Below are 27,411 nucleotides of genomic sequence, written 5' to 3'. Positions count from 1 at the left end.
ATAGGATTTTTTTAGGGGTCTGAAATTTTTAGGGGTATTTTTAGGGATTTTTTTTGACTCTTTAATATTTTTAAATTGATAATTACATAACTAGTTTTGATATTTATTTCTTGAGCTAGCGACTCATAGCGACATCTAGTACGTAATTAAATAAAATACTTATTGCAAAGCTCGGAGCAATTGCTCCGAGTTGCAAAGTATCATGATGGTCCGATTTACATTAAATCGAAATGGTGGATCTTGTACAACATTTAATCCATCCAAAACATGTATGATTTCAAAAACGCTGAATCTTCAGATGAAGACGAAATATTTTATGTATTAAATAACTTGTAATAAAAAGACTTTTGAAACATATTACAGCATATTATTTCTAAATCATCATGAATTTATATTTGTATATTTTTTTAGGGGGACAACTGAATAATTTAGGCGTTTTTAGGGGTTTTTGACACAAACTTTAGGGAAATATTTTTGAGAGTTGGTAACACTGAATTCCGATATCCGCCATGTTTTCTCTTTTCTGTTGTTCAATGTTCAGTGACCGGTGTTTTTTTTTACAATTTAATAACCTACTGCGTTTATTTCGTATTTTGAACAGATCTGAGTTTTTGTTTGTTTCTGGAACCCGATTATCTCCTATTATTATATTCTGATGATGGCAATGTTTGGATTACCATTATCGTTTTACTGTTGAGCTGCCTTTATCACTGAAACTAACGATCTTTAAAAATTGTGCTATTATCACAGTATTACGGTCTCACCAACTAAATTACAATGGCTACAAATAGAAAATGTAGTGTTCAAAGTTGTTATAATACATGTAAGTACTTACAAATGTAATAACATGGTATAAAATATGTAATAGGCGGCCAAGCAAGAAGTTCAAATATAAGCTTTTTCTTTTTACAGTTTTAAGTTAGTATTATCGTGTGGTTTCTGCACGACTTGATAGTTCAATCAAAATGGAAAATCGAAAAAATCGAATCTTTTATTCATGCTATCTTTTACAAGTGTTCAAGTAAGAAATTTTTTGTCAACTACTAACGACTCGAAATGTCGCTTTAACCGAGAAGAATCAGCAAATAACTTCTTACTCTGTACCATGTACCTACGTATGTTTAAAGTTTTTATTTCAGATAATTTTTGGTATTTAGAGGTGGCGGCACCTTTTTCCTTTGCTAATATGTACTACCGCTACTCTCTTAAAACACACTGCAACTTACTGTTATACATAAAACTTGTCTTTTTCAGGTGAAATTGTTCTTCACAAAGACATGGACTTTTGCCGTTGGAGGAAATATGTTGACCCTGGATGATGTGTAACCTGGATTCAGTTATGGCACAGTATGCCACTTGCTTTTAAGAAAAACTTAAAAGCAAGTATACATTTTTAAAGAATAAAAAGCAAAGCACGTGCTGACGGGGATTGCACTGAACTCAATATGTAAGTCGCTAAGTTTCAAACGTGACTACCTTCTTGATAACTTAAATTGCAGTAATCGATGAATTGCATTTGTTATCGTTTTTTAAAGTTAACTGTGTGTTATTTGGTTTTCCAAGCAAATGTCTTATTACTAAAAGGACACAATATTATGTCACCATGTTTTTTTCCAAGTAAAATTTTACAGGAGATAAAAAAACAACATAGTTTTGAAACCCTAAATGTCTGACTATTGATTTTAATAATATATAGTACTAATTATGTAGGTAGTATTTCAGCGAAAATCCTAGCATTTTACATCATTTAATTTAATTTATAGGATAAAATAAACATGGACAAGTGACCTTTTATTCATAAACCATTTCTTACATTTGTTTAGTGTTAAAAGGGCACATGTTAATGACATTTGCCATTTTAACCCTTAATGTTTAAAGGTCTAATCATATTACTATTGCAGCAATCTCGTCTCCTCAGAGACAGTGTGTTTTTCTAATTGTGCTACCGACTGCACAATGTCGTTGTGGGCCAGTTTCAACGCCTTTTTGAATGTGCCCTTTAGATTTGACGATTTGGTCAACACCTTCTCGATTGTAGCCAGATCCTCGGCAATACGGCGACTGAGAGCCTCGGAAGTGTTCGACTTTACTGGTATGGGTGGGAGCGGAGCGCTAGCTCGCGCCACTTCAATGCGCTCGGCGCACTCAGCAACCTCCTTCTCGGCCTGCGCCTCCAACTCCATCTTACGCACCCTCGTCATATCAAGTGTGTCCTCGCGCCGAGTGGCGCTTGAACCCGATGGGTGGCTCTTCCCTCTTTTTGAGGAGGTCCTTAATAAATGATGCCACAAGACCCCCAGTTCCATCTTCTGTGTCGGAACCAGAACAACTGGTGTCCAGCGTCCGTTTCCTATCTTTGCCATCCTATCTTTGCCATCCATTTCTATAATGCTGTTGACAGAGCTGGAGCTCGAAAGCAGCACAGCCCTGCCCCGCCTTGTTTCGACACGTGCCAGAGACATACTTCCGTCAGTATCTTCCAAATCGTAAAAGTTTTCGGTGTCCATAATTGAGTTTTTGCCAGAGTCGTCGTTAATCAGTTCGGAGTTACAGGACATTTTTGTTCCCACGAGTATGGGGGATATAAAACGTCCATCCGGGCGGTGCCCCCTGCACCCGGATAACCCTTTTACACCATGGAGGTCGGGCGGTATCCATGGGTGTACACAGCAAAAAGCTCACGCTCTCCTGAGCCAAACTGTCCTAGAAGGACAGGAAATCCACGTCGCTGGACTGCAACACGGATTTGAGGGTTTTTGATGAGGTGTCCTTCCTCTCAGGCCAGCCGATTAAGGCAAGCCTCCTGGGCCGTCGTAGCTGCTAGACGTGACAACAACACTACGACGGATAACAGGTTGCGGGACGGGAGGTCGAAGCCCCTAACCAGGCGACAGAAGACCAGCCGCCCAGCCCGCCGCGCCGCGATTGTGACAACCGCCATCCATCGCTGCAGAGCGGCCCGTCGTCCAGTAGGACTGAAACGTCCGCAACCACTGGTTGCCATACCACGCCGCAAAAGCAGCACTGTCCGAATACGAACCCAGCAGTTTCTCTGCAAATCTGCATCAAATTGAAACTCGTGGTATTTTGAGATCATAAACTTCTCTTTTAATTGGCCCCACGCAGCAGTTTTAGATAATTTTGTTTTGGAATAAAATTTTGAAAACCAATCCTGAAAATTTAAAATGTTTTCTTGTTCCAGCAAGTAAACAACATATTTGTCTTGTATTTGTGAACACTTCATGATGACAGAATGGATATATTCATCCACAGTATATACTCTGTCCATACTCTTCAATTTTCTTTTTATAAGCCCAAAGCTCCGGGCACATGAAAGGAAAGAGTGGCCTTGGAATGGAAAATCGTTATTTTTTTGAAAATTTTCTTCTCAAGTAGAGCCATTAGGAATCTGATCATAGAGTGGTTTTTATTTAGTCCTGCACAATTGTCACAAAATAAGTTCAGGGTATCATACTTATTGTCTAAAAAATTTTGAAAATAATGTAAGAGACATCAAACATATTATGAAAACATCAGGTGATTTGCGTGCAATAATGCCTGATAAACATAAGTGTGTACTTGATTGTTACTAAAGTTATAAATGACATATAGGAATGTCCACAAACTAAAAAGTTGTGATCAATCTTAAAAATTTTGGGTCTAGGTCATTTTTACACTCTAGTTCGCGGTGTAAGAGTCAGATAAACATATCTACATTTTCTCAATTTTACAGAAGAGCAAAAATACTGTGAGAATTCGGCTCTTTAAACTTTAGCAGCAGCAGCTTTAATAATTTTTATTTTTTATTCAACCTTAATCAATTGTCTATGAAATTTAAACAAAAAAATTTACCCTTTCAAAAAAACTATGAAAAAAAGAAACTACACAAGTTTTATGAAAACTAACTTAAAATTATCATAGAACTTGAAACAAGTACTTAACAATATAAAGTAAAAAAAATAAAACAAATAATTTTAGGAACATCTTAGGAACTGGAGTTCAAATCAGTACAGTTTTTGCAAAAAAAAGTTGCATGCTCTATACAAATAGCCTTTCCACAGCTGGCACATGCGTGTTTTGTCTTTCGGTCTTTTTTATTTGGACAATCTCCGCATCTAACGTATCGACCAGGAACATTTTGAGTTGATGAAAGTGGTTCGTTGATCTGGAAAGAGATCCTCTGTCGTAAATATGTTGGGATATTCGTTTTGTCTCTTCGCAATTTGAGGTGTTCGTAAACTAAAGCCAGGCTCAAGTTTCGGATGAAATCAGTTCGTTTGGTGTTTTTGCCCGTTTGACGTATCATCTTTTGCTGTTAATCCTAAATATTCTTTTGTTATGGTTAGTAATTTAGTTCTCATACTATGGCTGAGCGCCCATCTTTGTCGCGCTGATATCGAATCTGCTGCAAGATTATCTGTCAATTCATTACTAGCATCAGCATTTATAGTCTGCTCAAGAGTCAAGTCTACTGGAGAACGAGCGAAGGCAGCAGAAGTCCGTCGAATGCCAAAAGCACCACGACGAAATTCTGTTATTAGAGGTGAATTTTCAATATATAACTTAATTAAATTACTTAAATAATATATAGTCCACCTGGCATAATTTGGCTGGTTGAAAGCAAAGAAAAAATCAGAAATGTTATAGATTGAATCTATGTACAATTCGAAGTTACTCGTACGAATGCTTCTTGAAAACCGATGAAATAAATTAATAGCCTCACAGTATTGATAAAAGAATTGAGCTGTTTTTCCTCTTTCACCAGCCAAAGTCTGCCTGCAGAACTCTTTATACCCATTTAGCATTTGATTTAATAGCGTTGGTAATTCCATTCTCTCGTTAACATCTAACACATTTGCTGCACTATTCCTTTGAGTCTCCAGTAGTTCATCAAAAGTCTCGGAAGTTGTATTTGTTGTCGTTAAATATTGTTCAAAATGTATTATTTCTAAGGCAGCAGCAGTTAGCGGATGTATACGCTTGCAACGATTAAAATGCTTGCTGTCTAAAAAGCTATTCATGGATCCACTCGCTAACACTTCAGCTTGAACTAAAATTTCTACCAAGCCACTAGAATCTATGTATTTCCCGATTGCTTTAAAGAATGCCATCTGCATATGGAAAGCTCCTAAATTTATAAAAATATTGTCGAATTTGGGTTGTTCTTTCTGTTGAATCTGCATGGCCATTTTTGATATAGCTAGATCATATGTCACAATAATGTTTTGTTGACCACATTTTTCAGCTATTTCTTTTGACATGATGAGCGTTTCATTTACTATGGCATAGGATGTTGGTGAAGAATTAATTGGGGGTAAATACTCGATATTTTGTATTTCACTGTGATCACTTGATGTCATACAATTGTAACCCAACCACATTGGAACGGAATTGGAACGTGATAATGACAATACCCATATTAAATCTTTATCTATCGCTATTTCAGTAGCACCTCTGCAAGCTTCCATTATATTTGTAAAATTGTCAACGGTAAGTAAATTCAAAATTGTTGTTGGCTTGGAATAATATGGCCGAACCTCTCGAACGATTCCTTCGAAACGTCTTCGCTTACGTTTAGGTGCACATTCGGCTTCATCATCAATTCTTGCAGATGCTGTTGAAGTTGAAGCTTCAGTATCTTCGATATTGTCATTATTGGTTGAAGGAAATTGATAAATAATACCAACTGTATCATGCATTGTGTCCTTTCCTGTAGTTGTATCAACAAAGCGATCAAAATTATCAAATGCCACATGAGTACTGCACCCCTCGGTTGCAGTGATACCAGTTGGTATTAACTTATTATTTCGTAACGATGTATAAGTCATTTCTGTTTCCAACTCTTCTGCCAAGTTGTATCCAATGGTATGTCCATATCTATTCAGAATTGTGATCACTTGTCTTGAGTTGGTAAGTGACTTTATCGCTAGTCCAAGAGTTAAATGTTTTGATGGCTTACATCTACCCTTATGAATAGCATACATAACATCACTACATATAGATTTTATTTTAATTGATGCTTCTTTCTTTAATTCTGAAGTAGGAGTATGTGGCCCTTCAATTAGATTTTGCATAAATTCAATTAATTTTTCCGGTATTTCACATTCTCCTCTAATAACATCATCGACATTTATATTTGTTGGAAGCGGGTTTTTTTTAACGTTCTTTATAGTATTTCTCAAATCAAACGCCACATCATCATATTTTTTTTCATTTTTCATTTCTAAAAATTTCGTATTATTTACCATTATCGACACGTCTATATCTGTTTTGTAGACAATTTTTTTCATTCGTGGTCCAGTTGATGCTTCTATTGTAATTTGTTCACCAAAAGTGTTTAACATTTTTTTTTCTAAAGCTTCAGCTCTATAATCTTGTATATCTTCAAATTGTATTTCAAAATCTGCAAACTCTAATAATAATGCCTGATACCTACTATATAACTGATCAAAATAAAAAACTTTGTTGTTTTCAATAACTTTTTTAGTTACGTAATTAGATATTGATTGGAAAGCTAAGTGATGTAAATTTCTATATTTGTGCCACTCAGTTTCAGTATGTTCTTCAGTACGTCGTCTTTCTTTTGATATATATGAGGCATAACAGGGCTTATGATAATAAACAACAGTATAATTTTCAAGTTTGGAGAGCAAATCTGAATCATTTGAAGTTTTGGCTAGATTTTTTATTTGTTGCAATAATTTTTCATCATTTGAAATTATTAATGCTACGGTCTTTGGTCCAGTTTTTTTCTGTTTTCTATTGCAAAACAAACATGTGACTTGATTTGTTGATGTATGCGCCGTCGATGTTAATGATGTCTAAAATCAAAAATTTTTTTAATCAAAATCGGAATCAAAATATATATTTTTTTAAATAAATATATTTTCAATCGTTAAATTAAAAGGAAAGTTAAATTAAACTTCAAAATAAGCAATAGTCGTATTTATAATAACGGAAATTTTTTAAATAATGATCGTGAAATTTTTCGAATAAATAATTTTCATTAATTATTACAAAAATATCTTATTACCTCGTCACCATCTTCAAACATAGTTGCAAATGAATCATCATGCGCTTTTTCTCCCTCAGTAATAGACCCTTCGCCCTCAGCAGTACATGTAGAAGCACTTCGAGACCCCTATAAATATAATACAATGTTTCACAGTAATCGAAAGAAATATACAATTTGTATTAAATATATATATTAAAAAAAAAATTATTAGATCCGAAAAAAGTATGAATGTGAAAAACATTATTTTGAAATAAAATTTTTATATAATTAGTAGTGTTATTAAAAAAAAAAAAATTTTGTTCTGTTCTTTTTTAAATTTAAACGACCACCATTCCCTATCATAACTTCATATATTGATGCTTGTAGTAGTAAAAATTCCATGTGTAACGAAAGGGTCCCTGCACACCTGAGTTTCGTCCTTGGTAGAAAATTTGTCACAGGGGTATTATTGTTGAACATTTTAAGAGAAAGTTTGCTACGTTAGGAAAAGGACAAAATATGAAATGATGCTCATTTGAAGAATGTACAATTAAATAATATAAAATATAGTACATAAAATTGTATAAAAAGTATAACCGAGTTAAATAAAAATTATTAATTTACTAATATAAAAATATATAAAAATGTATAAAACAATATTAAATGATGCGACGCACGTAGCTCGTATAGTTCTGTTTCACTCTACCACACAGAACAGTACACACTGAACGTCTTTGTCACACGCCTCGGTAGCTACGATTTTACGCAACTTTAAAGCTCGGCAACCGTGTTTCATGACTGGTTTTTTGTAGGCAACCTTATACCATTGTGTTCGCAATAAAATTAACTTTATTATTATATATATTTTTTATTGGTTGCCAGACAGTTGTAAATTACTAAGTTGAGTTACCTGTTCATACCTGGCAACCTAACCCTTATGACCATATAATGATAAGCAACCTCACGTTTACATGTTCCTCAATCTACGTACTTTCCATTGGCATCATATTTTATGAGTTAACAAGTAAATGTAAATTATAAAAAATAGTTAATTATTAAATTTTTAATTAAAAATATCCTTGACCGAATTTCTTTAGGCAACCCACTTGCAATACCTTTTAATACAAATAATCATTGATGAAAAAATATACTCATGTGGTTGCCCGATAGATGTAGGTCGATATATATACGGATCTTAGACTATAAGCAAATCTGTGCACAAACTAACAACAACTGACCCCGGTTTATCTAATCCAGCTATTTGGTCGTCTTGACCAGGATAAACGCGGTAACTCCAGGTATAACCACTGTCAGTACATAATTTATAAATTTGTATGCCGTACTTATGAGATTTCTGTGGGTTGTAAGTTCGAAAAATAATTCTTCCCCTAAAACCAACCATCGACTCGTCGACTACTATACATTTTTCGGGGGTAAATATTTTTCGCCAATTTTTTGTTAGTTTGTCGATGAGTGGCTGTATTTTATATAAACGGTCGCCTTCATTACGTGGTGCTTCGTTATCTACAAAGTGCCAGCATTTCAGTATCAGCGCGAATTTAGTCAGTAAATAAACACCTAAGAACTTTCTCATTTCATCTCCTGTTATTGGTTTCCATCTCCTTAGACGACTGTTGGGCCTCAAATCATTCACTGTGGTTTGCAAAGCGTATCTGTTGGTTTCGACTACCATAAATTCAATTATGTCTTCATCGAAAATGTGGGTGAAAATCGTCCATAAGTCAGATTGACCAGAAAATAAGCGTTCCTGGCGTTTGCCTTCATTATAACCAGTAAAAACTTGCCGTGGCAAATTCCTTATCTCACTCTGCCATTCAGTACTAAGCTGGAGGATATGTGGAGCAGAAAAAATGGAATCAGCAGGAGACATATGCAAATCATCAGCAGGAGACATTTGCAAAGCATCAGCAGGCAAACCAGAACTACCAGCATTTACTTCATCCGGCTGAGAAAGAGACCTAGCAGGGTGGCATTCAAGCTCGTCATTATCAGAAGCGGTTATGTTACCCGATTGTGCAATAGCGGCGTTTACATTCTGTGTATTAATATCAATAAATTGTTGAATACTAATCAGATCTTCCTCCACCGAAAGCATAGGGATATCTTGTGCATTATATACATATGTACCTGATTGTAAATCGTCTTCATCGTGTGAGTCCAAATCTTCTAGCTGGCGCGAGAATTCATCTTCGCCATCACTATCTTCCATTTTGTTTGTTATTTCGATGCGGCGTCGCATCAATTTCAAACGCGGTCGGTAACTTTGTTTGGCGGTGTTTTGAGATGTTGATGGTTGGTGTTCCTTTTTTCGCTCTTCACGCCATTTTTTTCTCTGTTGTTCTTTTTGTTCTTCTGTTAAATTTGCGCTTTTGGTTCGATATCTTTCTAATGATCTTTGATTATTTTTTAGCTTCAGTTCTTGAAATTTTTCTGGGTTGGCATTTTTTAATTTTTCTCTGTACCTTTTTTGGCGTTCTGCTGTAGTAAGCGGCATTGTCTGAAAAAAAAAAACTTAAGCAACAGCAAGCAGAAGTCTAATGCTAAAATCTAAAATTACACACGTTTGACAAATTTTAGGCCGTTCTCACATGGTATATTCTTCTTAGCCAGTTCAATAGTGGCGTGGATGTTATCTGCTTCCATTTGACTGTGCCCAGGTTCAAAATACTTTTGGTTAATCTCTGGTATATTGAAGGCTTCAAGGCTTCAATAAAATATAGGTATTATAGATAACTTACCTGTTCAAAAATCTGATGGAATTCGTCGTGAACCTGAGATGATTCTCTTCGTTTTAACGATTCCAAAATCTTCCAATTTCTATTGTTTTTATTCATTTTATTGAATCACTGTATTACTTGAAATCACTATTACGAAGAAAACGCAAAAACAAAGTAGTTTCCTAACTACAAATTAGGGGGCTTTCCGCACTGTTTGTTTCAACTCGTTGAGACCTTACATCAACTTTTAGATGCCAAACTAACGTAAGTTTATATTTTGTCAATGGACTAAAATAATAATCAAACCAAATAGTACTGCCACAAAAACGTAAATCGTAATACATCGTTTTGGCCATCAACTTATATTATTTATCTTACAAAAATATTTGTGCCAATAAAACGTAAATACACAAACGTTACACTGGCTCTTTAAAATAAGCATCAAAACAAAATTTTGTAATGACCAAAACAACATATATAAGCTTTTACGTTCTTATGGTTCGTATAATATAATTGCCAATCAAACTATATTCTAAGAATTAAAATAATATTGTTTTTAGAGAAACGTTTCCATGGCTCTAAAGAGGTAGGAAGATAATTAGAACTATTAAAACGGTATTCATAATACGTTTTACTGGTTTCATTGAAAATGATTTTGAAGCTATTTTGTTTTTTTGGAATTTGATAAATATTGAGGTAACGTCGTTTTGGCAATTCATAAAGGACTATATTGTGAACCGTTTTATGAAAAAAAAAATACTTTTTTTTATTTTTTTTTTGTAGATACGTTCATCTGGTTCTTATGCCGCGAGTTAATGAAGTAATTAGTTATGCAAAAACATTTTGCCTGGTGCCATCTATTATGTGCGTGGAAAATTATCGATAGGCCATTTTTGCCCTGTAGAAATATGAAGTTCGAATATGTTTATGCATATAACCTAGAAATAAGTAAAATGTGGGTTAGGCCATTTCTGCGCTGACGGCCTCAAATACCAAATGTATTTACAGACAGCTGTCTAAAGTAATAAACATCTTGAACTGGTAAATCTATGACAGCCATATAATCAAAACAAATTGATAGAATTTTCTAATTTTGTTGTGACGACTGGGTGCACTGCTGGATTTTTTTATAAAATTTCTTACTCTGGGTTTGATGCACCATAAGTTCAGCAGCATGAGTCGTTTTCTTTCGGTGGTTTTCGAGAATATGGAAATACGACCATTGGTGTAGCAGTCTCATCGGCTGCTGAAAAAACCAGTAAAACGGTAATTGTTTCATTTTCACTGCCCCTTTTAATATCATATATATTTTTCCAGCGTTTTGGACCAATCACCGAGTGTTTGAGGGTAAAGTCTAAAACTGGTTTCATCACCATTAAGGATTCAGCTGGGATTCAAAAGTATATTTTCATAACCAGTTTCAGTCAAATAAGTTTTTCTAATTAATAATCTGTAAACCATTTTCTGATGTACTCTTCGGTAACAACTGCTCGAGCTGCAGTGATACTTTAAGCCGTCCTCTCGCTGAGCTTCTGGTGTCTTTTTAAAAACAATTTATACCATTTATCTCCGGGGCGTCCATCTTTAAAATATTAATTATTTTCTCTACCATCATATTTATTTTTCCGATTGAAATATTCATAGGCCACATCATTAACGTCATTTAATGTCCTTTTCTGGGGTTTATCAGATCCTGATAACTCAGATCCCAGGGATGCTGTAGTATTTGAAGAGTACACTGACCGTTCGGACTCTGAATCCGAGTCATTATTTTTCTGAATATTGCCTTTAGGTTTTCGCGACTTAATAAAACCATCCAAAAAAACGCAAATGGGGCGCCAGATAATACTCTTTGGTAATTTTCGCTTCTGAACCGGATGGAAGAGATTGTGCTTTTTTAAACTTAGAGTATCTGCCTCGAATATTCTTTCAACGCTGTTTGCAGTCTTTTGCTGTAAAAGAAAAAACAAAAACATAACATTTCTTTTCTCTAAAGATGCATCAGATAGGCTATAAGATCTAAGGATGGCCACTTTAATGAGTTTTTTTTTACTTTAAAGTATACAGGTGTTACATGACTATGAAATAATATTTTATCACACGTTTTTTTCGACTTCTCATAAAAATTGTTAGTTCCAACGGCGCTAGTATCCATATGGAGTCCTTACTTAAGGTGCAACCATGGGTGCAACATCAGTAAGCGTTCCGAATTACACTTTTTTTTTACACTATTTTTTAATTTTAAAGTGAAACTTTTATTACATCGTCTCAAACTTTTTAAAAATAAAAAATAGTTTTAAAAAAAGTGTAGTTCGGAACGCTCACTGATGTTGCACCTTAAAATACCTCTCTCCTATCACGAATCGGATATTACTATTTTATCGTCACAAAACATCCTGTATAAATAAATACAACGTGTATTAGGGGCGAGGCGTATGGATGGGTTATACTTGCTAAATGACAAACTGGGGCTAAAAAATTTTTTTATTGTTTCTGGCTGGTACCGAACCTACAGTTTGCCGCTTTGGTGCGATGACAGATAGACTACATATTATTATTTTTACTTTTTAGGTACTTTGCAGATGGATGTTCTTTCAAGTCACTTGCGCTATATTTCATGAGAGGACAAAGCACAGTTCGTAAAATTGTTCATGAAACTTGTACGGTACTTTGGATACATCTACAGCCCGAATACATGCCGAGTGCCGACACTTACAGAAGAAATGTGGTTAGAAGTTTCTCAACGTTTTCACACACTATGGAATCTAACAAATTGTGTAGGAAGTCTTGATGGGAAACACATAAGAATAAGAGCAGCACCGAATTCCGGCTCTAGTTATATTAACTATAAAAGTTTTTTTTCTATTATCTTATTGGCAGTGGTCGATGCCGACGGTTTATTCCTAACCACAGATGTTGGAGAATATGGACGAAATGGTGACGCACGTGCATTACAAGAAAGTAATTTTGGACGAGCCTTACAACAAGGAGAACTTAATTTACCTGCGCCTTCACCATTGCCTGGGAAACACAAAACGTGCCATATTACTTTGTTGGAGACGAAGCGTTTCCTCTTAAAGAAAACATTATGAAACCTTATGGCCGGGAGCAGTTTCAGTTTCCGGAACAGGTTTAGGTGAGTTTTTGTAAACGTGGCATATATCGCATTGATCCTTACGAGGGGCATGAAACCCTATATTAAAATGATTATTTACTATATCCCTGTATCCCTGTGTGCCGGTTCTAGCTGGATTACTATATTTTGATGCATTTTCATGAATCCACTCCTTATACAACATAAACAGGCGACTATAAGACAGCCCTTCATCCACATAAAGTTTGGATGTCCGACTGCGAACGTAGTGTGATTCAACCGGGTGATAACAATAACGTGGTCACAGACGCTGTTGATCATTGTTTATTTTTTGATCATTGATTATTGGCGCCACCTCTGCCATCGGGTGTTATTACACCATTTCCATCTTCAACCTTCTTCAATGCGATTGTAACCATACCAGCGCCAATTCCCAACGTGTTTAAAAACATGACTTTACACACAGAGACAGGGTCAGCAAAGACATCCGCAGTTGGCATACTATAAGTAATAGTGTTCTGTCTTTTGGATGGCATTTCTGTGGTACGCCTTCGTTTGGTGATTTTTTTTGCAATATTTAGTTATAAAATCCCATTGTCTTACGTTACTCCCGATGCCCCAAAAACGATCAAATACTTGTTGTCTATGTATGTCAGAAAACTTTTTTGGACAGTAGAATTTACATTTATTACCAAAAGGTTTCATTGTCCTAGCTGGTCGTTCAGTGCCATTCCTACTTACGTATATTACGTATATCGGCCTTTTCCCTTATATTCTTTTATTTCTCTATTATTTATATTCGAACTGGTAGACATTTCAATTGATAGAGGGCTATGTATCGGCAACAAAGAGCTACCGATAGCGCTGGTCTCTAAAGGTGACGGTGGAATAGAATTAATTCCATCTAAATCTAGCAATGAGAGCCAATGCATGGCACTGGCATGGCCCACCTTATATTATAAGGGCATAAAATAATAAGATTCAGCACTATGCCGTCACTTGTAAGCTGTCCAACTGAGTGCAGATGAGAATTCGAAAGTACAGGTAGAGATTTTTTCCCCTTGTCTCCATGATTTTTGTACGGCGTTGCGGAATAATGAATTAAAAGCAGTAATTTCATTTGTCGAATTCTGATAAGTAGTTTAGTTTTATGCGTAAATGGTCAAAATGTTAAAACTTTTCTTCCTCGTCAAATTGGAAGTGAAATATCGTCCTCCAGGGCTCTTAGCAATATAAGTCAGTCTCTGCAGTATTTGATTCCGGTTGTTCTTGTTGAGAATGCATTAATAACTCTTTGTAAAACATTAATGAGGATAACTGCCTCCACTCACTTCCAAAATGTTTCTGTAGCAATTTCGACGTCTTTTAATTTTATTCTTATTTACTGGGACAGTTGTCGGCAATAGCTCTGGGCTTATCATCTGTATAATTTTTTGTCTTTGACAGACAAAAAACATTTGCAGATGTTGCTAGATCGCTTCTATAAAGCGTTTCTCCACGGACAAGGACATTGCCAGCACGTTTGGAGCGCTTCAAAATAAATCTTTTACATTCTTTGAACTTCATAGGTTGTTTGTTTCACAACATTTCTCACGGCATACTTCCAAATCAGACAATCGGTTCCTAGTTTTACCAGAGTGGATGTCTCAGCTAACACATCTGTTATTTCATTCGGATGTAATATTACTTCCATTTTTCTTATTTTTATTTTCAACGATCCCGAATTGTCTGTCAGCTGGCATAAACGAATGCCCCGTCACTGGAAATACGAGTTCTATATTATTTATGCTGGGATTTTCTAATAACCACTTACTACATGTGTCCTGTTGTCCGCCACATCCACAACTGCCATTTCCCCGGTTCTTACAAATATTTATTTATTTATTTTTATTTATTAAGCCAAACCAACAGTAAATACATACAAATCTTGCGAGCTTAGATCTAGAAATATATAAATTTTAAAGATGTATCCACCAATTATAGGTAAGGACAAATTAATATCCCATTGAAGTATGTCTTCACCGACGAAACGGCTGCCACGTGCGCGATTCCTTCCTCTGTATAGGTACTGATTTTGATATCCGTCTCGTAAGGCCCAAAATGAAGAGGCTGGTTGCGGCTTTGGGTGGTCTCGTCCACCGGTGAAATAAGAAGGCTTATGTGGTAGTTGTTAAGGTTTAATGTCCTCGACAATTTATACATACAGACAAGTATAAGTATAAATAATTATAATTAATGCGTGTGATCGCACTAGCCCCGATGCCGAGAGTGCGGGATCAGGCGCGCGGGGCGGGGGGGCGATCAGCCGATGAGTATACGCGAGTCTGTGTGTGTATAATAATATCACACACAAGGCGTCAACAATGTGAAGGGCCAAAGGGAATAACAGGCTAAGTCACATTCGCAAAACTCTACAGTACAGTCAATTCAAGTTGTGAATTCATTTAATGGCCGACTTGAAAAATTATCAGCTTGTTAAACATTTTATTATTGTATACTTCCATATTGTTACATTTTAATACAATGTCTAAGCATTAACCATAGTAGTATTAAAAAGAAGATCTATCGCCAGTTCTTTGGTGCGACAAATCGACGGCCCTTTTGCTCTATTATAATGACATATAATTTTGGGTTTTGAATCTATTTTTCCACGTTTGGTTACTGTATGGAATCCCGTAGAGTGCTTCGTCGACAAAAGAAGAACTTCCCTTTTGTCTCGCCATTTCTATATACCTTATATACCATTATTATATTTCACCATATATTTCTTATATACCATTTGTGCTTTCCTTTGCTATAGTATGCCCCCTTTTTGTTTTTTTCTTAGCGTGCCTACTAAGTGGATTTCCTTCTCTAAGAGTTTTCGAGCCAAATCTAAACTGGTGTACCAATTATCTGTGTAGAGTGACTTCCATGACCATATTCGATGATGTATTGTTTGTGGTTTCATTGATTTTGCCGGCATATACGTTGACCTGGGAACAGTGCACAATTTGAATTCCTTCATCCTATACTTGTGTCGTTTTTGCTTTTGTTGTATTGCCGGAAAATAATTCTTCCACGAAAAGGAACAATGCTTTCGTCGATGCACAAGTTTTCAGCAGGGGTATAAGTTTTTTGAAAATTCTCATTCAAATCATTCAAAAGCTTACGTATACGGTGAAGCCGATCTAATGTATTAAGTTCTTCAGTAGCGAAATGCAACATTTGTAGCAGCAGCCCAAAACGATTGCGTGACATAATCGTTCGGGGATATGATTGATATCGTATAGTTATCGAAGGCTAAGTGACAAGAAAAATTACTGTCAATGAATGGCTGACAAAGTGTTTTGACTACTTTTGCACCAAGACCAGTTTCCGTCTCGTCAGTTATTCCTGTGTACATATAAAACTGAAATACGTAGCCGGAAATCCACGTTTTATCAGTTTCATATTTCATTCAGTTAAATATTGCTTCATCGAAGACCTGCCTTTAAATTTATCATACTTTTGTCGATACTTTGTGATGAAGTAGGCTATGCAACGTCTTGACAACCGTTATTGACCAGATCAAGCAAAAGCCGGATTTTATACGGTTTATCAAATTGAAGTGAATTTCGTTCCGGCATTTTAGTGTTGTCATTCAGATGTAAAGCTTCTAAAAGCTTTTTGAAACGTTTGCATGGCATAGTTTCGGCAATTTCAGTGACTTTATAAAAAGGATCAGTGGACCAATAATGATCTATAGTTGGCAGAATATGTATCGACATTATAATGATAATACCTGAGAAGGCTGAGATTTCATTTTTGTCTGTAGGTGTCTAGGCATTCAAATTATTTTGGCCTGCATGAACAATTTTTTCTATTAATCGAATTATATTTCCGTGGCACTCCTTTTTTCTATAAATTTCATATTTTTCAGGAATTTTATTCCTTCTTGCCAGAGTGTATGGTGGGGAGAGTTTGATTTAACACCAGCTCTAAATATTTTTTCATTTAAAGTGTGGAAGTGTTACAGTTAAGACTGTCAAAAAGTCAGTCAAAAATTAAAACATAATATAATTATCTTTCAACTATAAATATTTTACACAAGCATTTAAAATAAATTAAAAGTAATGATGCCCAGGTTCCAAATGCCTAAAGAGTTCTTCGTAATGTAAACCAATCTGCACTTGGTCAGCATGAACTATTAACAAAAACCTTCTCATTTTGAGAAGACTCATGCTCACTCAACGGAGTAGACATTGTTAAGGATTGAGATGATGATGAAATAAGTTTACTAGAAATCTACTGAAAATAATTACTAATAAGGACTGCTCTTTGTTGGACATCTGTGACTTCACTATTTAAATCTATAAAATTAGTATCTTCTGATGGTAAATTTACTTCAGAAGAAAATTCTTGTAAATTGTAGTTCCTGCAAATGTTGTGTAATACAGCAGTGGCAATAATTACTGCTTGCGCTTTTGGTAAAGATGAGCGCAATGTAAGAGTCACTACAGGAAATCGTCTCTTCCAAACACCGAAAGTTCTGAAATAAAAGAAATAATATATTACGGTGAACTGCTTCACTACACACAAAATTTTGTGTAGCTCCTAACCTTACTAGCCTAGGTAGGTCCTATTATACTAAGATTGTGTTGGAGTCCATCAAGTTAAACTATTGAATTAACTTTAGAATCCTAGGGATTAAAGTTGTTTATGAAATTACCTCTCTATGGTATTTCTAGTCCTTATGTGTGCTTCATTGTATCGCTTTTCTGCTTCATTAACAGGATTTAAAACCGGTTTTAATAAATGAGATCTATTTGGATAAGCACTGTCACCAAGCATCCAGCGGTTACCAAACAGACCTGCATCACATTGAGCTGTAAACAAGTAGATAATATTATATGTTTATAGATATTTACTAATTAGTAAAGTAAAGTTTAAGGCTTCTAACAACTTTTAAAAAGATAAATAAGTATGGTTAAAGCATTAGCTTTAACGCATTAGCATAATGCATTAGCATAACTGCACACACCTCTAAGAACAGAATTGTTGAAAATTGTGGCGTCATGTGTTGAACCTGGCCATCGAGCAACTACATTCATGAATCTTCGATCAGCATCACAGATTGCTTGCACATTTTAGGAAAAGTAACCCTTGCGATTTCTAAATTCTTCTCCTATTATTTGACCTGCATGGAACCATAATTTAGGTGAGTAATTAAATAATAACAAACTCAAAAGTGTAATGAGCTATCAAAAACTTACATGGTGACTGAATACGTATATGAGTGCAATCAATTGCAGCAAGAACACGAGGGAACCGTGCAATTCTGTAGAATTTTTCTGCACTTTGTTGGTGAACAGCAATGTATTCATCATAGAAGCTGGCGATTGCTGATGATATATCGCGTAGAATTCGGCTTGCTGTTGATGTAGAGACTCCAACAAAGTCAGCTACAGAAATTAGCATTGTGCCTAATGCGTAAAACCTAAATGTTAACAACAGTTGATGTAGTGGTGAAACTCCGTGATAACTTAATTTTTTTGAAGATTACATGGTTGGTATACAAGTGGTCAAGGAACAAGTGGTTCATCGAAAAGGGCCCAACGTGTAGAAGATTTTGAATTTGTATCTAGTGATCGTGATGTGGCATCTATTCGTTGGGTGCGAAGTATTTCACACCCAACGTGTGAAACGATGAAGTGATGTACGGAATTGCTGAAGATATGTGCAATACATCCAACACCGACCATATCATCGTTTTGAGTAGCTGATTTGAGTCTACTGTAGACGCTGTTGGTCCCACTTCTCTCTCTACCGCCAAAGTTAGTATTGGTGTTGTCCGCTGAAAAAGCTATTAATTTATCCAATTAGTTTTTGTCCGTCAAAATGGTGTGTATGTAAGTGGATATTGTTTCAGCAGTCTCGTTCGGTAAGGCCTGTAGCTCCAGTAATTTAACTTGAATTCCTCCCTTTTCAGGGTTGAAATATTGTATAAGCACAGGAAATAGCTTAATAGCACCATGGTTGCTACTATCTGTGGAGACGCTCAAGTATCTGATTTTTGACACTTCTTTTAACATATTTTCTTGGGCAAATGGGCCTAAAACATTTTTTAGGATAGCTTCAGCTTTTGAGCGGGAACAGGTTACATCTTTTGCGATTTTCGAATCTGGATATATACTCTTGCAAAGTGGAGCTGTGCAATCTAGTGAGTTAAATGATTCGTGATGTTTAACGGTATGATAAACCAGAGTAGCTTCTGTGGCCCGAACGCTCCGTTGAAGATTTAAGTTCGCATTGGATTCCATGAAAATATCAATTCTTGATGTAGATGCCGTACTACGAATCTTCATTTTGTGTTTTTCGGTATTTAAATGCTTTTCTAAGTCAGCTTTGCCCTTATTAGCAATGGAAATTATTTGATCACAAATTACACATTTTGCGTCCCATGGCTCTTTGCCAGATTTGAACATCTTGTATTGACTTTTTAAACTGTCAGAAAATATACATTTTGTTTTCGACATGACTAATAGAGAGATCTGAAACAAAGATGTTGTACTTGTATTTGAGGTTTGTCAATAACACATTAATGCTACAAATAGGAAAATATAAAACTAACTCACCAAAAATACGGTCGCCGCTAACTGAAATACTTAATTGTACGTGAACACACGCCAAACACGCGCAAACGCCACGCGTTCCTGGGGCAGACTAACGGGCGCGAACCTGTCTGCGGACGGTGCGAGCAGCGGGGCGGGGTAACCACGCTCACGCACGCCACGCGCGGCGCGGCGCGAATCGCGGGCCGGAAGATAGTTTGCTCTCCGCTCGCCCTTGTCCGTTCAGGTCGGGCGCTCGTCCGCCCATCGTCGTACGAATCGCCACTCTGACAAAAAGCCTGACAAAAGCCGGACAGGCCAAACACGTACATATTTGGCCGGACGCGACTGCAAAAAGCCTAACATGTACACCTGGCAAGCCTAATCGCACGTAAAAATTACTTCATTATTTGAAACTTGAAATTTAAAATGCAAAATGCTTCAATAATCACAATTACCTGAGAGAAAAAAATAATTATTTTCATTATCATAAAATATTTATAACAATTTAATAGAAAAAACTATAGTAACTATAGAAAATAGATTCAGACTAAGAACTATGATTAGAAAGTGGTGCAGGTGTTGTAACATGTCTATGTGAAGTGTTGCGTGAAAGTAGACGAATGATCGTCAAATCGAGTTCATACATGACATTCACTCTTTTATGTTCCGGAAATTTTCTTAGTTTCTTCGCTAACATTCTGCTATAAAGATCGCATTCATCTTCTTGATGGGCAAAATTATTCTCACTTTTTAGGTTTAATACTGCATTAAGAGTATTAAGCGCTTTGTTCATAGTTTTTCCAGCTTCTATTAATTCTTTTATAAACGAATTTGAATTTGAATTTGGAATTTGAATTGTGATATTTCTGTCTTCATTCACTGATTCCTGAGACCCTCCTACGTCATCTTGACAACAATCAGTTTCTTGGATCTGTCAAATAAACCAAAGTACCTGTTAAAATAATTTGTTTGTATGGATTCTAATCTATTTTAATTATTTACAGATACCATCATCAAAAGAAGACTGGATTGAAATAGAAAAAGGCTACAGAAATAAATTTCCCCGATGCATTGGATCATTAGAAGGAAAGCATGTTGTTATAGAATGCCCTGCCAATTCAGTCTCGGAATATTACAATTACAAAAAAGATTTTAGTATTGTTCTCCTCGCCTTAGTAGATAGTAATTACAATTTCATTTTTGCTGACATAGGAAGTAATGGTCGAATGAGTGATGGAGGTATTTTTCGGGACACTGAATTATTTATTTATTTATTTATTTAAATAGGTACACATCACAGCTGACAATTTTGACTAATTATACACAAATTTAATCACATGTTGTGGTAAAATGCCAGCCAAATTGTATGTACACAGCACAATTGAGGTTAAAAAAAAAATTATTAAAAATTACATTATTTAGCACAATTCATAGATCAAGTAAAATATTTTTTTTAAATACATGTCATAAAATAAATTGAATCTAAATCATAGTACAGACAAATATCACATATATATATTATGAAATAAAATTGCAACAGAAGCACTCAATTTACCTGATCCCTTACCAGGTTCTGACATAAATATACCCTACGTATTACTAGCAGACAGTGCATTTGCACTTCACAAAAATGTCATGAAACCGTATCCGTCTCGTGTAGTTTTGCCGAGAATGTGGAGCGCGCTTTATTGACAGACAAGTGATGAAAATGTTCATATGGCAAAAGAGACCACCACTACAACAGGTGGACCATATTATGTTACAATTAGCTATCCTTGATATAAATGTACTGTTACACAGGCAAATAAAACAAAAAAACATTATTTATTAATTATTTATTAATCCATCAGTCCTCGGAATCACAGACACAATAGAAAATCTATTGTGTCGCGCCCCGATCGGGCCTTACGGTGGTCAATGGGTTAATATCCAAAATATTTGCTTGGATATTTACACCTTTTTACGGAGCTGACTTATTAGAACTTCATGCATTTGCTGCTTTTTTCTGTCATCATGCTGCAGATGCAGAATTTTTAATTTGTGTTCTTCATTTACAAATTCATGCTCTTTTATGGCAATTTCTTTTTGTAGCTCCACTAACTCTAAGCGAGATTTAGTTAATTGGTCCAGTTTTGCAGTCACTCCTACTTGGGTAATTTTTTGGTTTGGTTTTAAACATGGACTTATCTTAGTTTATAATGCTTTTGGTTTCCATGAAGACCAATTAATCTCTGAAAATATGATATTTTTTATTTAACACGTTGACATACGTTTTTCGGTTTGTTCCACTTCCATATCTGGTACCTGTACAAGTTGATAGGCGTAAAAAGCATCTCTTGTCTGAAAATAAATTAAATTCTTTTATTTTTTCACTCATACAAACTAATAGTATGCTAAAAAAAAATAACAGGAAAATCCTGCATAAAAATTAAATTTAACACACCTACCATTTTCAGTTTCTTTATTAAATTTTTCCTATAAAACTTGTAATATATATAATGAATATTGAATTATATAGTTCATCTAAAATAAAAGGATTATAGACATCACATGGTACAACTACTATGTTATTTTCTAAAGTTTGCAGTGGCAATGCTTCCGGGATAACTTTAACAGTCTCTTTCAGTTTTGGTTGATGATGCAGAAGGTTTGGTTGAAGATGATCCGTAAAGATGCTGAAGATATATGTAGCGCGTTATTACTTTTTGTTTTATCGACACAACATCACTGCCCAATAGTATCATGAATAAAAAATAGCTGAAAACTTTGGACTTCATACCTGGAATTTTGTCACTGTCATTGCGAGCATCTAGCCTAGTGATATTGGAACATATCGCCATAACCTCCTCAATATCCGTAAAATCTAGGGCTGAAGACGGCCACCACTTTTATAGAGCTCTTGCCGATGTTTTGCCATCGTTTTCTTCTTTTATTTTTAACGCTCTCATATTTTAGCTTTAAGCTCTTAGTACTGCTCGCTGTAAAGCCTGTAACGGCATTCAATAACAAACTAATTTTATTCCACGCTGCTTCCTTCTCTTTATTGGTTATCGCGTCGGTCTGCTTGTTTTCGATTATCGAGCGATGTTTTGCAACCAATTCGGTTAACGATCTCACTTCACTTTTGTTGAAATTCGTGGAACGTTCACGTTTTGCGATATTTTCCATAATTATTGTCCGAATTTGAGCAAAAAGGAACCACCCAGCAAACACCCACTTCTGAGATATCAAGATTCTGAGATAACAAAAACATTTGCAGCTCTGTTAGATGAAGTGAAATTAAAATTTATTTTATTTTAATTCATTGATAAGTTACTTATTTAAGTATGTGTATATAAATTTGTTCTGAATACTCTTAAACTTTCTAGATAAAAAAAAAATCTGCATGTGGTTCCTTTTAACATTTATCAATAGATAGGTTTTCTCTTATACAAAAAAGAATCACAACCCAGGGATTTAATGATATAAATGAAACTATGTATTTATAATATCGTAATAAAGCTTTAATTTAAAATATATATAAAAAATACTTTTAGAGGACGATTATTCGACGTTATCATCAAATTGAATTTCGAAATCCACCGTGTCCAGTCCATCTATGTCGTCTTCTATTGCATCATCACTAATCAGACCATTATAAAAACTGTGCATCTTGTGGAATGAGATGCAATATGGCCTGAATATCGCTTGAAGGTGAAGAAAGCTTCTCCAGAGGCATCAACGTATAAGGTTCTTCGTTATCTTCTGTAATAAAAAGAAAAAAGCTTTAAATCAAAACAATAAAGCCGCGTGGCTTTTGTACGTAGGTATATGGCGACAACAAAATATTAGTAGTTCTTATAAAGCCGTGTCCCTACTAGACGACTAAGTATGTTCTAGGTACATGCACCATATACAAAAAACTGGCTGTCCAACGAGGTATAACACTTTAGGGTATTTATAACCTCTATAAGTTGAAACTTAGTTTCTAAGGCTACATGGCAGTCAAAATAAATAACGCTTATTTTAATCTAATTAATTTGACTTAAGTTCAGCATCATAATTTCAGCCAACTGGCTTCCACTATTGAACATAGGCCTCCCTCGGCTAGGTACGACTTTCATGCATCCATCGATGTCCCGCTATCCTGACCTAGGAGATCATTAAGTTTTATAGAATTTTTTTTTGTTCAGATCGTCGATCGTACAAATAATGACCGTACGCCAACTATAAGTTGAGTGTGACTAGTTACTGGCTTTTGTTTGGAAAATAACGTAATCGGTGCGTTGTTAACGCTAGTTCGCATACAAAGTCACTCACGCACAACTCATAGTTGGCGTACAGCAGGCCTAGACAAAAACCATTTTCTGTAAGCGTTAACGCCTACGGAAAAATCTAATTGTATGGAGTTGACATTTGCTAACCAGAAGTCACGTGATTGCTGCTTAAATAGTAGAGAAAGTCAATATTCCTCTTGCGGAAAGGAACGTCGCAGTGAGCGTGACACGCAAACGACAAAAATGTTCATCAAAATGGTAGACAAGTGCCACTTTTGACAAACGCCAATGATATTTTGACGTTTCCGCAACACGATAACACAGTTGACAGATATATACTACGTACATACAGTTAGGAAACTAAGCCCCTGCGATGAAATTTTGACGTAACGGCGGGGGCACACGATGCGTTGCGGCGGCGGTCCGGCGCCGGAGCGGTGTCGCTGCGTCGTCTTACATAGAAATATCTGTGGCATGTCACACGATGCGCTCCGGCGCCGCACCGGACTTGCAACCACCGAGACGAGGCGGGGAGGGGTGAATGCGATGCGACGCCGGAGCGGCACCGCTCAGTTGTTTTGCGTCACAAGGAAGGAGACACGCTCGCTTTTCATTAACAGACTGTCCAACGCTGCTACGGCGCCGCTGCGACAAAACAACGTTACGGCGCCGCACCGCTCGTGTGCCCACTGACACGGTGAAATCTTTGCGGTGCCCCCGCCGTAAGCACTGTTATAGCTATAGGGCTGTTACCTTTTTGATATTTAACCGACTTCAAAAATAAAGGAGGAGGTTATCAATTCGGCCTGTATATTTCTGTTTGCTTTTTTTTCACAGTCGATTTTGTGGTCATTTTTGTTGGTGAAAGGAGTCCACTCAATGGACTGGATATGGATGGAATGGATACTAAAATTCGCACACCATGTGCAGTTCGATCCAACTTGAGAGATAGGATAGTTAAAACATGTAGGTAGGTACCACGGGCGAAGCCGGGGCGGACCGCTAGTAGCACTGATAAAAACGTATTTACTTTAACAAGGTGTATTAATTCGGATTGTTTCTTCTTGTAAATTCATATTTAGGCTACACCATTTTTGTATTTTAACAAGTTTTAATCTCAAAATTGATGGGTTTTAGGCATGAAAAAGTAAAGATTGATAAATAAACTTGAGATACTTTACCCTTTGTGCTACGCATATCATCTAATAAAGTATCTCAAGTTTTTTATATTTATAGTAGTAGTAGTAGGAAGTAGTATACCACCCTAAGTTTGAATATCGCTTGCAGATTCATAGGTGATAAAGATTAGTTTCGCTTGCAGATCGATCTGACAACTTCTATTGCTGTCTTTATCTGATTATTGATAACGACTATTACTGTTTGTAACGTGACAGCTGTTCTTAGTTTGAACTTGATGGAACCAATGACGTCGTAAAATCAACGGCGGGGGGCTGTAGATTTTGATGACAAAATTGTATCTACGAATTCAGAATTGTAATCAACAAGTTACATAAAATTAAAGGCACAAGGCGAATCCACAAACCTACAATTTCTGTAAACTTGTAATTACAATATCAATAAAAAACAAGCTAAAAATAGATTTATCCTTTTATTAAATTTCTACAATCAATTTTAAAATACTTATAACAAACAAAAACATAGCATATATAGTAATATTTAGAAGATATTGAAAATTTTTAAAAATTAGAAACGGGTGTAACCGCCGTTGGCCTCTATAACCTCTAAAAGACGAGACCTCATTGAACCAACAAGCCGTGAGCAAATATCGGTTCCCCGCATTTCCTCCCAAATATAATTACAGTGACTAATAAGAGCTTGTTTGGTTCTTTCATTTTGATGCGACCATCGTTGGACCATAAGGCCCCAAAGATTTTCTATCGGGTTGAGGTCCGGCGATCTTGAGGGCCACTGAATTACCCTTACGTCAGTGTGTGAACGAAACCAGGCTCTTACGATCCTCGCATTATGAATTGAACAATTATCTTGAACAAAATCAAATTGTGGCACTTCGTTCTCCGGGTAAACATTACGGACTGTCGGTAGCATTGCATTTTGAAGCACGTCGATATAATTTACAGCCGTCGCTCGAGGAGGTAGAGAACACAATTCTCCTACACCATCCGCACTCATCCAGCCCCAAATATTTACGGAAATTCGACCTGATTCTCTATTTGGGATTACATGATCATTTTTATACCGTGTTGAATTATATCGCCAAAGGTGAAGACGTCCATGCTGACTGGATTTAAACGTTTTTTCATCACAAAACACTGTATTAGACCAATCAAACTCTAAGTGCTCTCTGGCGAAGTTCAAACGAGCAAGTCTGTGACTTGTGAGCATCCGTCAAATATATTTTCTTGGCGTAATGCCTGTGGTGCAACCCCATGTAATGTAGATGATTCCTTATTGTTTGGGCACTCACATCGAACATCTCCACAAAATGTTTTGTGGGCTTAAAACCATTGATTTCATATTCCCGTCTCATGAATTCTCTATCGTTATTGGAGAGTGCAGGCCGGCGACCACTTCTTCTGTGATCCAACAAACTTCCCTCCTCTCTTTCACGACGAATCCAAAAGCGGTCAGAATGCCTCGATATATTCAAATTCCGGGATATCGCACTGATACTGCTTCCCTCATTAAATTGGGCAATTATTTGTGCTCTTTCGGCAATGGTCAAGTTGGCAGGCATTAAGATGATTTTATATGCAGTTGATTGAAAAATAACACGGAAAATATATCGATTTTTTGCATATATTTGACAAAATGTCAATTGTCAGTTTTCTTTTTCAAATGAATTCGGTTGTCTATTTAAAATTGTTTTTATTACTTTTGTTTGGAAACATTTCAATTGCTTTGTAGAAACTAATGTCCTTTTCATTTATACTAAAGGTTAAAATGTCATGTACTTATATGTGACATATGACGTATGAATACTAAATACATAGAGGTTTACGTCATGATAATGTTGTCTCTTTCAGTAATATCTTTTTATAACGAACCTTGTTGTAATTTTCGATGACCGGGAAACTAAATCAAAACTGGTACACCACTTTCTTGGCTGACCGTACCATCATATGATACGCATAAAAGTCTTTGCACGACACTTTTTTTGTTCGGTATAGGCTGTTTTGTAACTGGGTTTGTCTGAGGAATATCAAAACTGTACCCCTGTTGTCCTTTCCAAAAAATTATCGGGTACTCGAGAGCATCATAAAATCTATGAGTGTCCGGAACTCTAGTAAGCCGGCCATCGTGCGCCTGAATAACAATGTCCCGAGACGCAGTTTGTTCAGTACTAACTACTACGGCAGCTATTTCGTTTGTGGTCGGGGCATTGAATCGTCTTTCATGTTCACCACGTGGTACACGATCTGGGTGTATCACGACCTTGTAATTATCGCTAGTCACTCTATCTTTAGCCATTTTAAATTCATGCACTAAAACGTTGTGATCATGTAGAACGTCCACGTTTTTCCGGACATTTTCACGCATTTTCCGGGAATTTTCCGGATATTTCAGACATTTTCCGGGAAATTCCCAGACATTTTCCGGCGATTTTCCGAGCATTTCCCGGGGATTTTCCAGACATTTACAGGCTATGTCAGGGAAATATCCGGGAAATGCCTGGAAAATATCTGGAAAATTCCTGGGAAATGTCCGGAAAATTCCCGGAAAATGCGTGAAAATGTCCGGAAAAACGTGGAAAATGTCACTTCAAATTTGCGAA

At 36.1% G+C, this 27,411-nt stretch overlaps 1 protein-coding gene and 1 long non-coding RNA gene across 4 annotated transcripts in view; one reads left to right on the top strand and one right to left on the bottom strand.

The window, feature by feature from the left end:
- Positions 1 to 244: 244 nt before the first annotated feature.
- The window catches only part of LOC149896391 (uncharacterized), a 32,132-nt gene continuing 4,965 nt past the window's right edge, over positions 245 to 27,411 (top strand). The window contains exons 1-4 of one of the 3 annotated variants that reach the window (XR_016458384.1): positions 245 to 823; positions 1,255 to 1,447; positions 12,304 to 12,868; positions 20,406 to 20,583. This is a non-coding gene — a long non-coding RNA (uncharacterized LOC149896391). Of the gene's footprint in view, positions 824 to 1,254; positions 1,448 to 12,303; positions 12,869 to 20,405; positions 20,740 to 27,411 lie in introns of those variants that run through there. The other 2 variants (XR_016458383.1, XR_016458382.1) reach the window with 2 other exon arrangements.
- LOC149896392 (uncharacterized) lies at positions 21,352 to 24,041 on the bottom strand. Its single transcript, XM_090118379.1, has 4 exons — positions 22,299 to 24,041; positions 22,016 to 22,264; positions 21,662 to 21,741; positions 21,352 to 21,588 (listed from the first exon to the last, which is right to left on the bottom strand). The coding sequence occupies exons 1-4, from the start codon at positions 22,567 to 22,569 to the stop codon at positions 21,352 to 21,354; spliced, it is 837 nt and encodes a 278-aa protein (XP_089974505.1). The 5' UTR covers positions 22,570 to 24,041.

The sequence above is a fragment of the Colias eurytheme genome, chromosome 29, assembly GCF_061535395.1.
Source record: "Colias eurytheme isolate Ceu_HAF_F1 chromosome 29, ilColEury1 Martin Lab GWU primary, whole genome shotgun sequence".
Lineage (NCBI taxonomy): Eukaryota > Metazoa > Arthropoda > Insecta > Lepidoptera > Pieridae > Colias > Colias eurytheme.
The sequence above is the reverse complement of the archived record's forward strand: the minus strand, read 5'-3'. Positions and strand labels throughout refer to the sequence as shown.

Bases quoted from the DNA above. Each gene is read 5' to 3' on its own strand.
- LOC149896392 (XM_090118379.1), bottom strand. From the start codon at position 22,569: ATGGAAAATATCGCAAAACGTGAACGTTCCACGAATTTCAACAAAAGT. The intron at 22,265-22,298 runs GCTCTATAAAAG...CTTCAGCCCTAG, and splicing joins ATGGCAAAACATCGGCAAGA to ATTTTACGGATATTGAGGAG. The intron at 21,589-21,661 runs GTGTTAAATAAA...TTATAAACTAAG, and splicing joins ACCGAAAAACGTATGTCAAC to ATAAGTCCATGTTTAAAACC.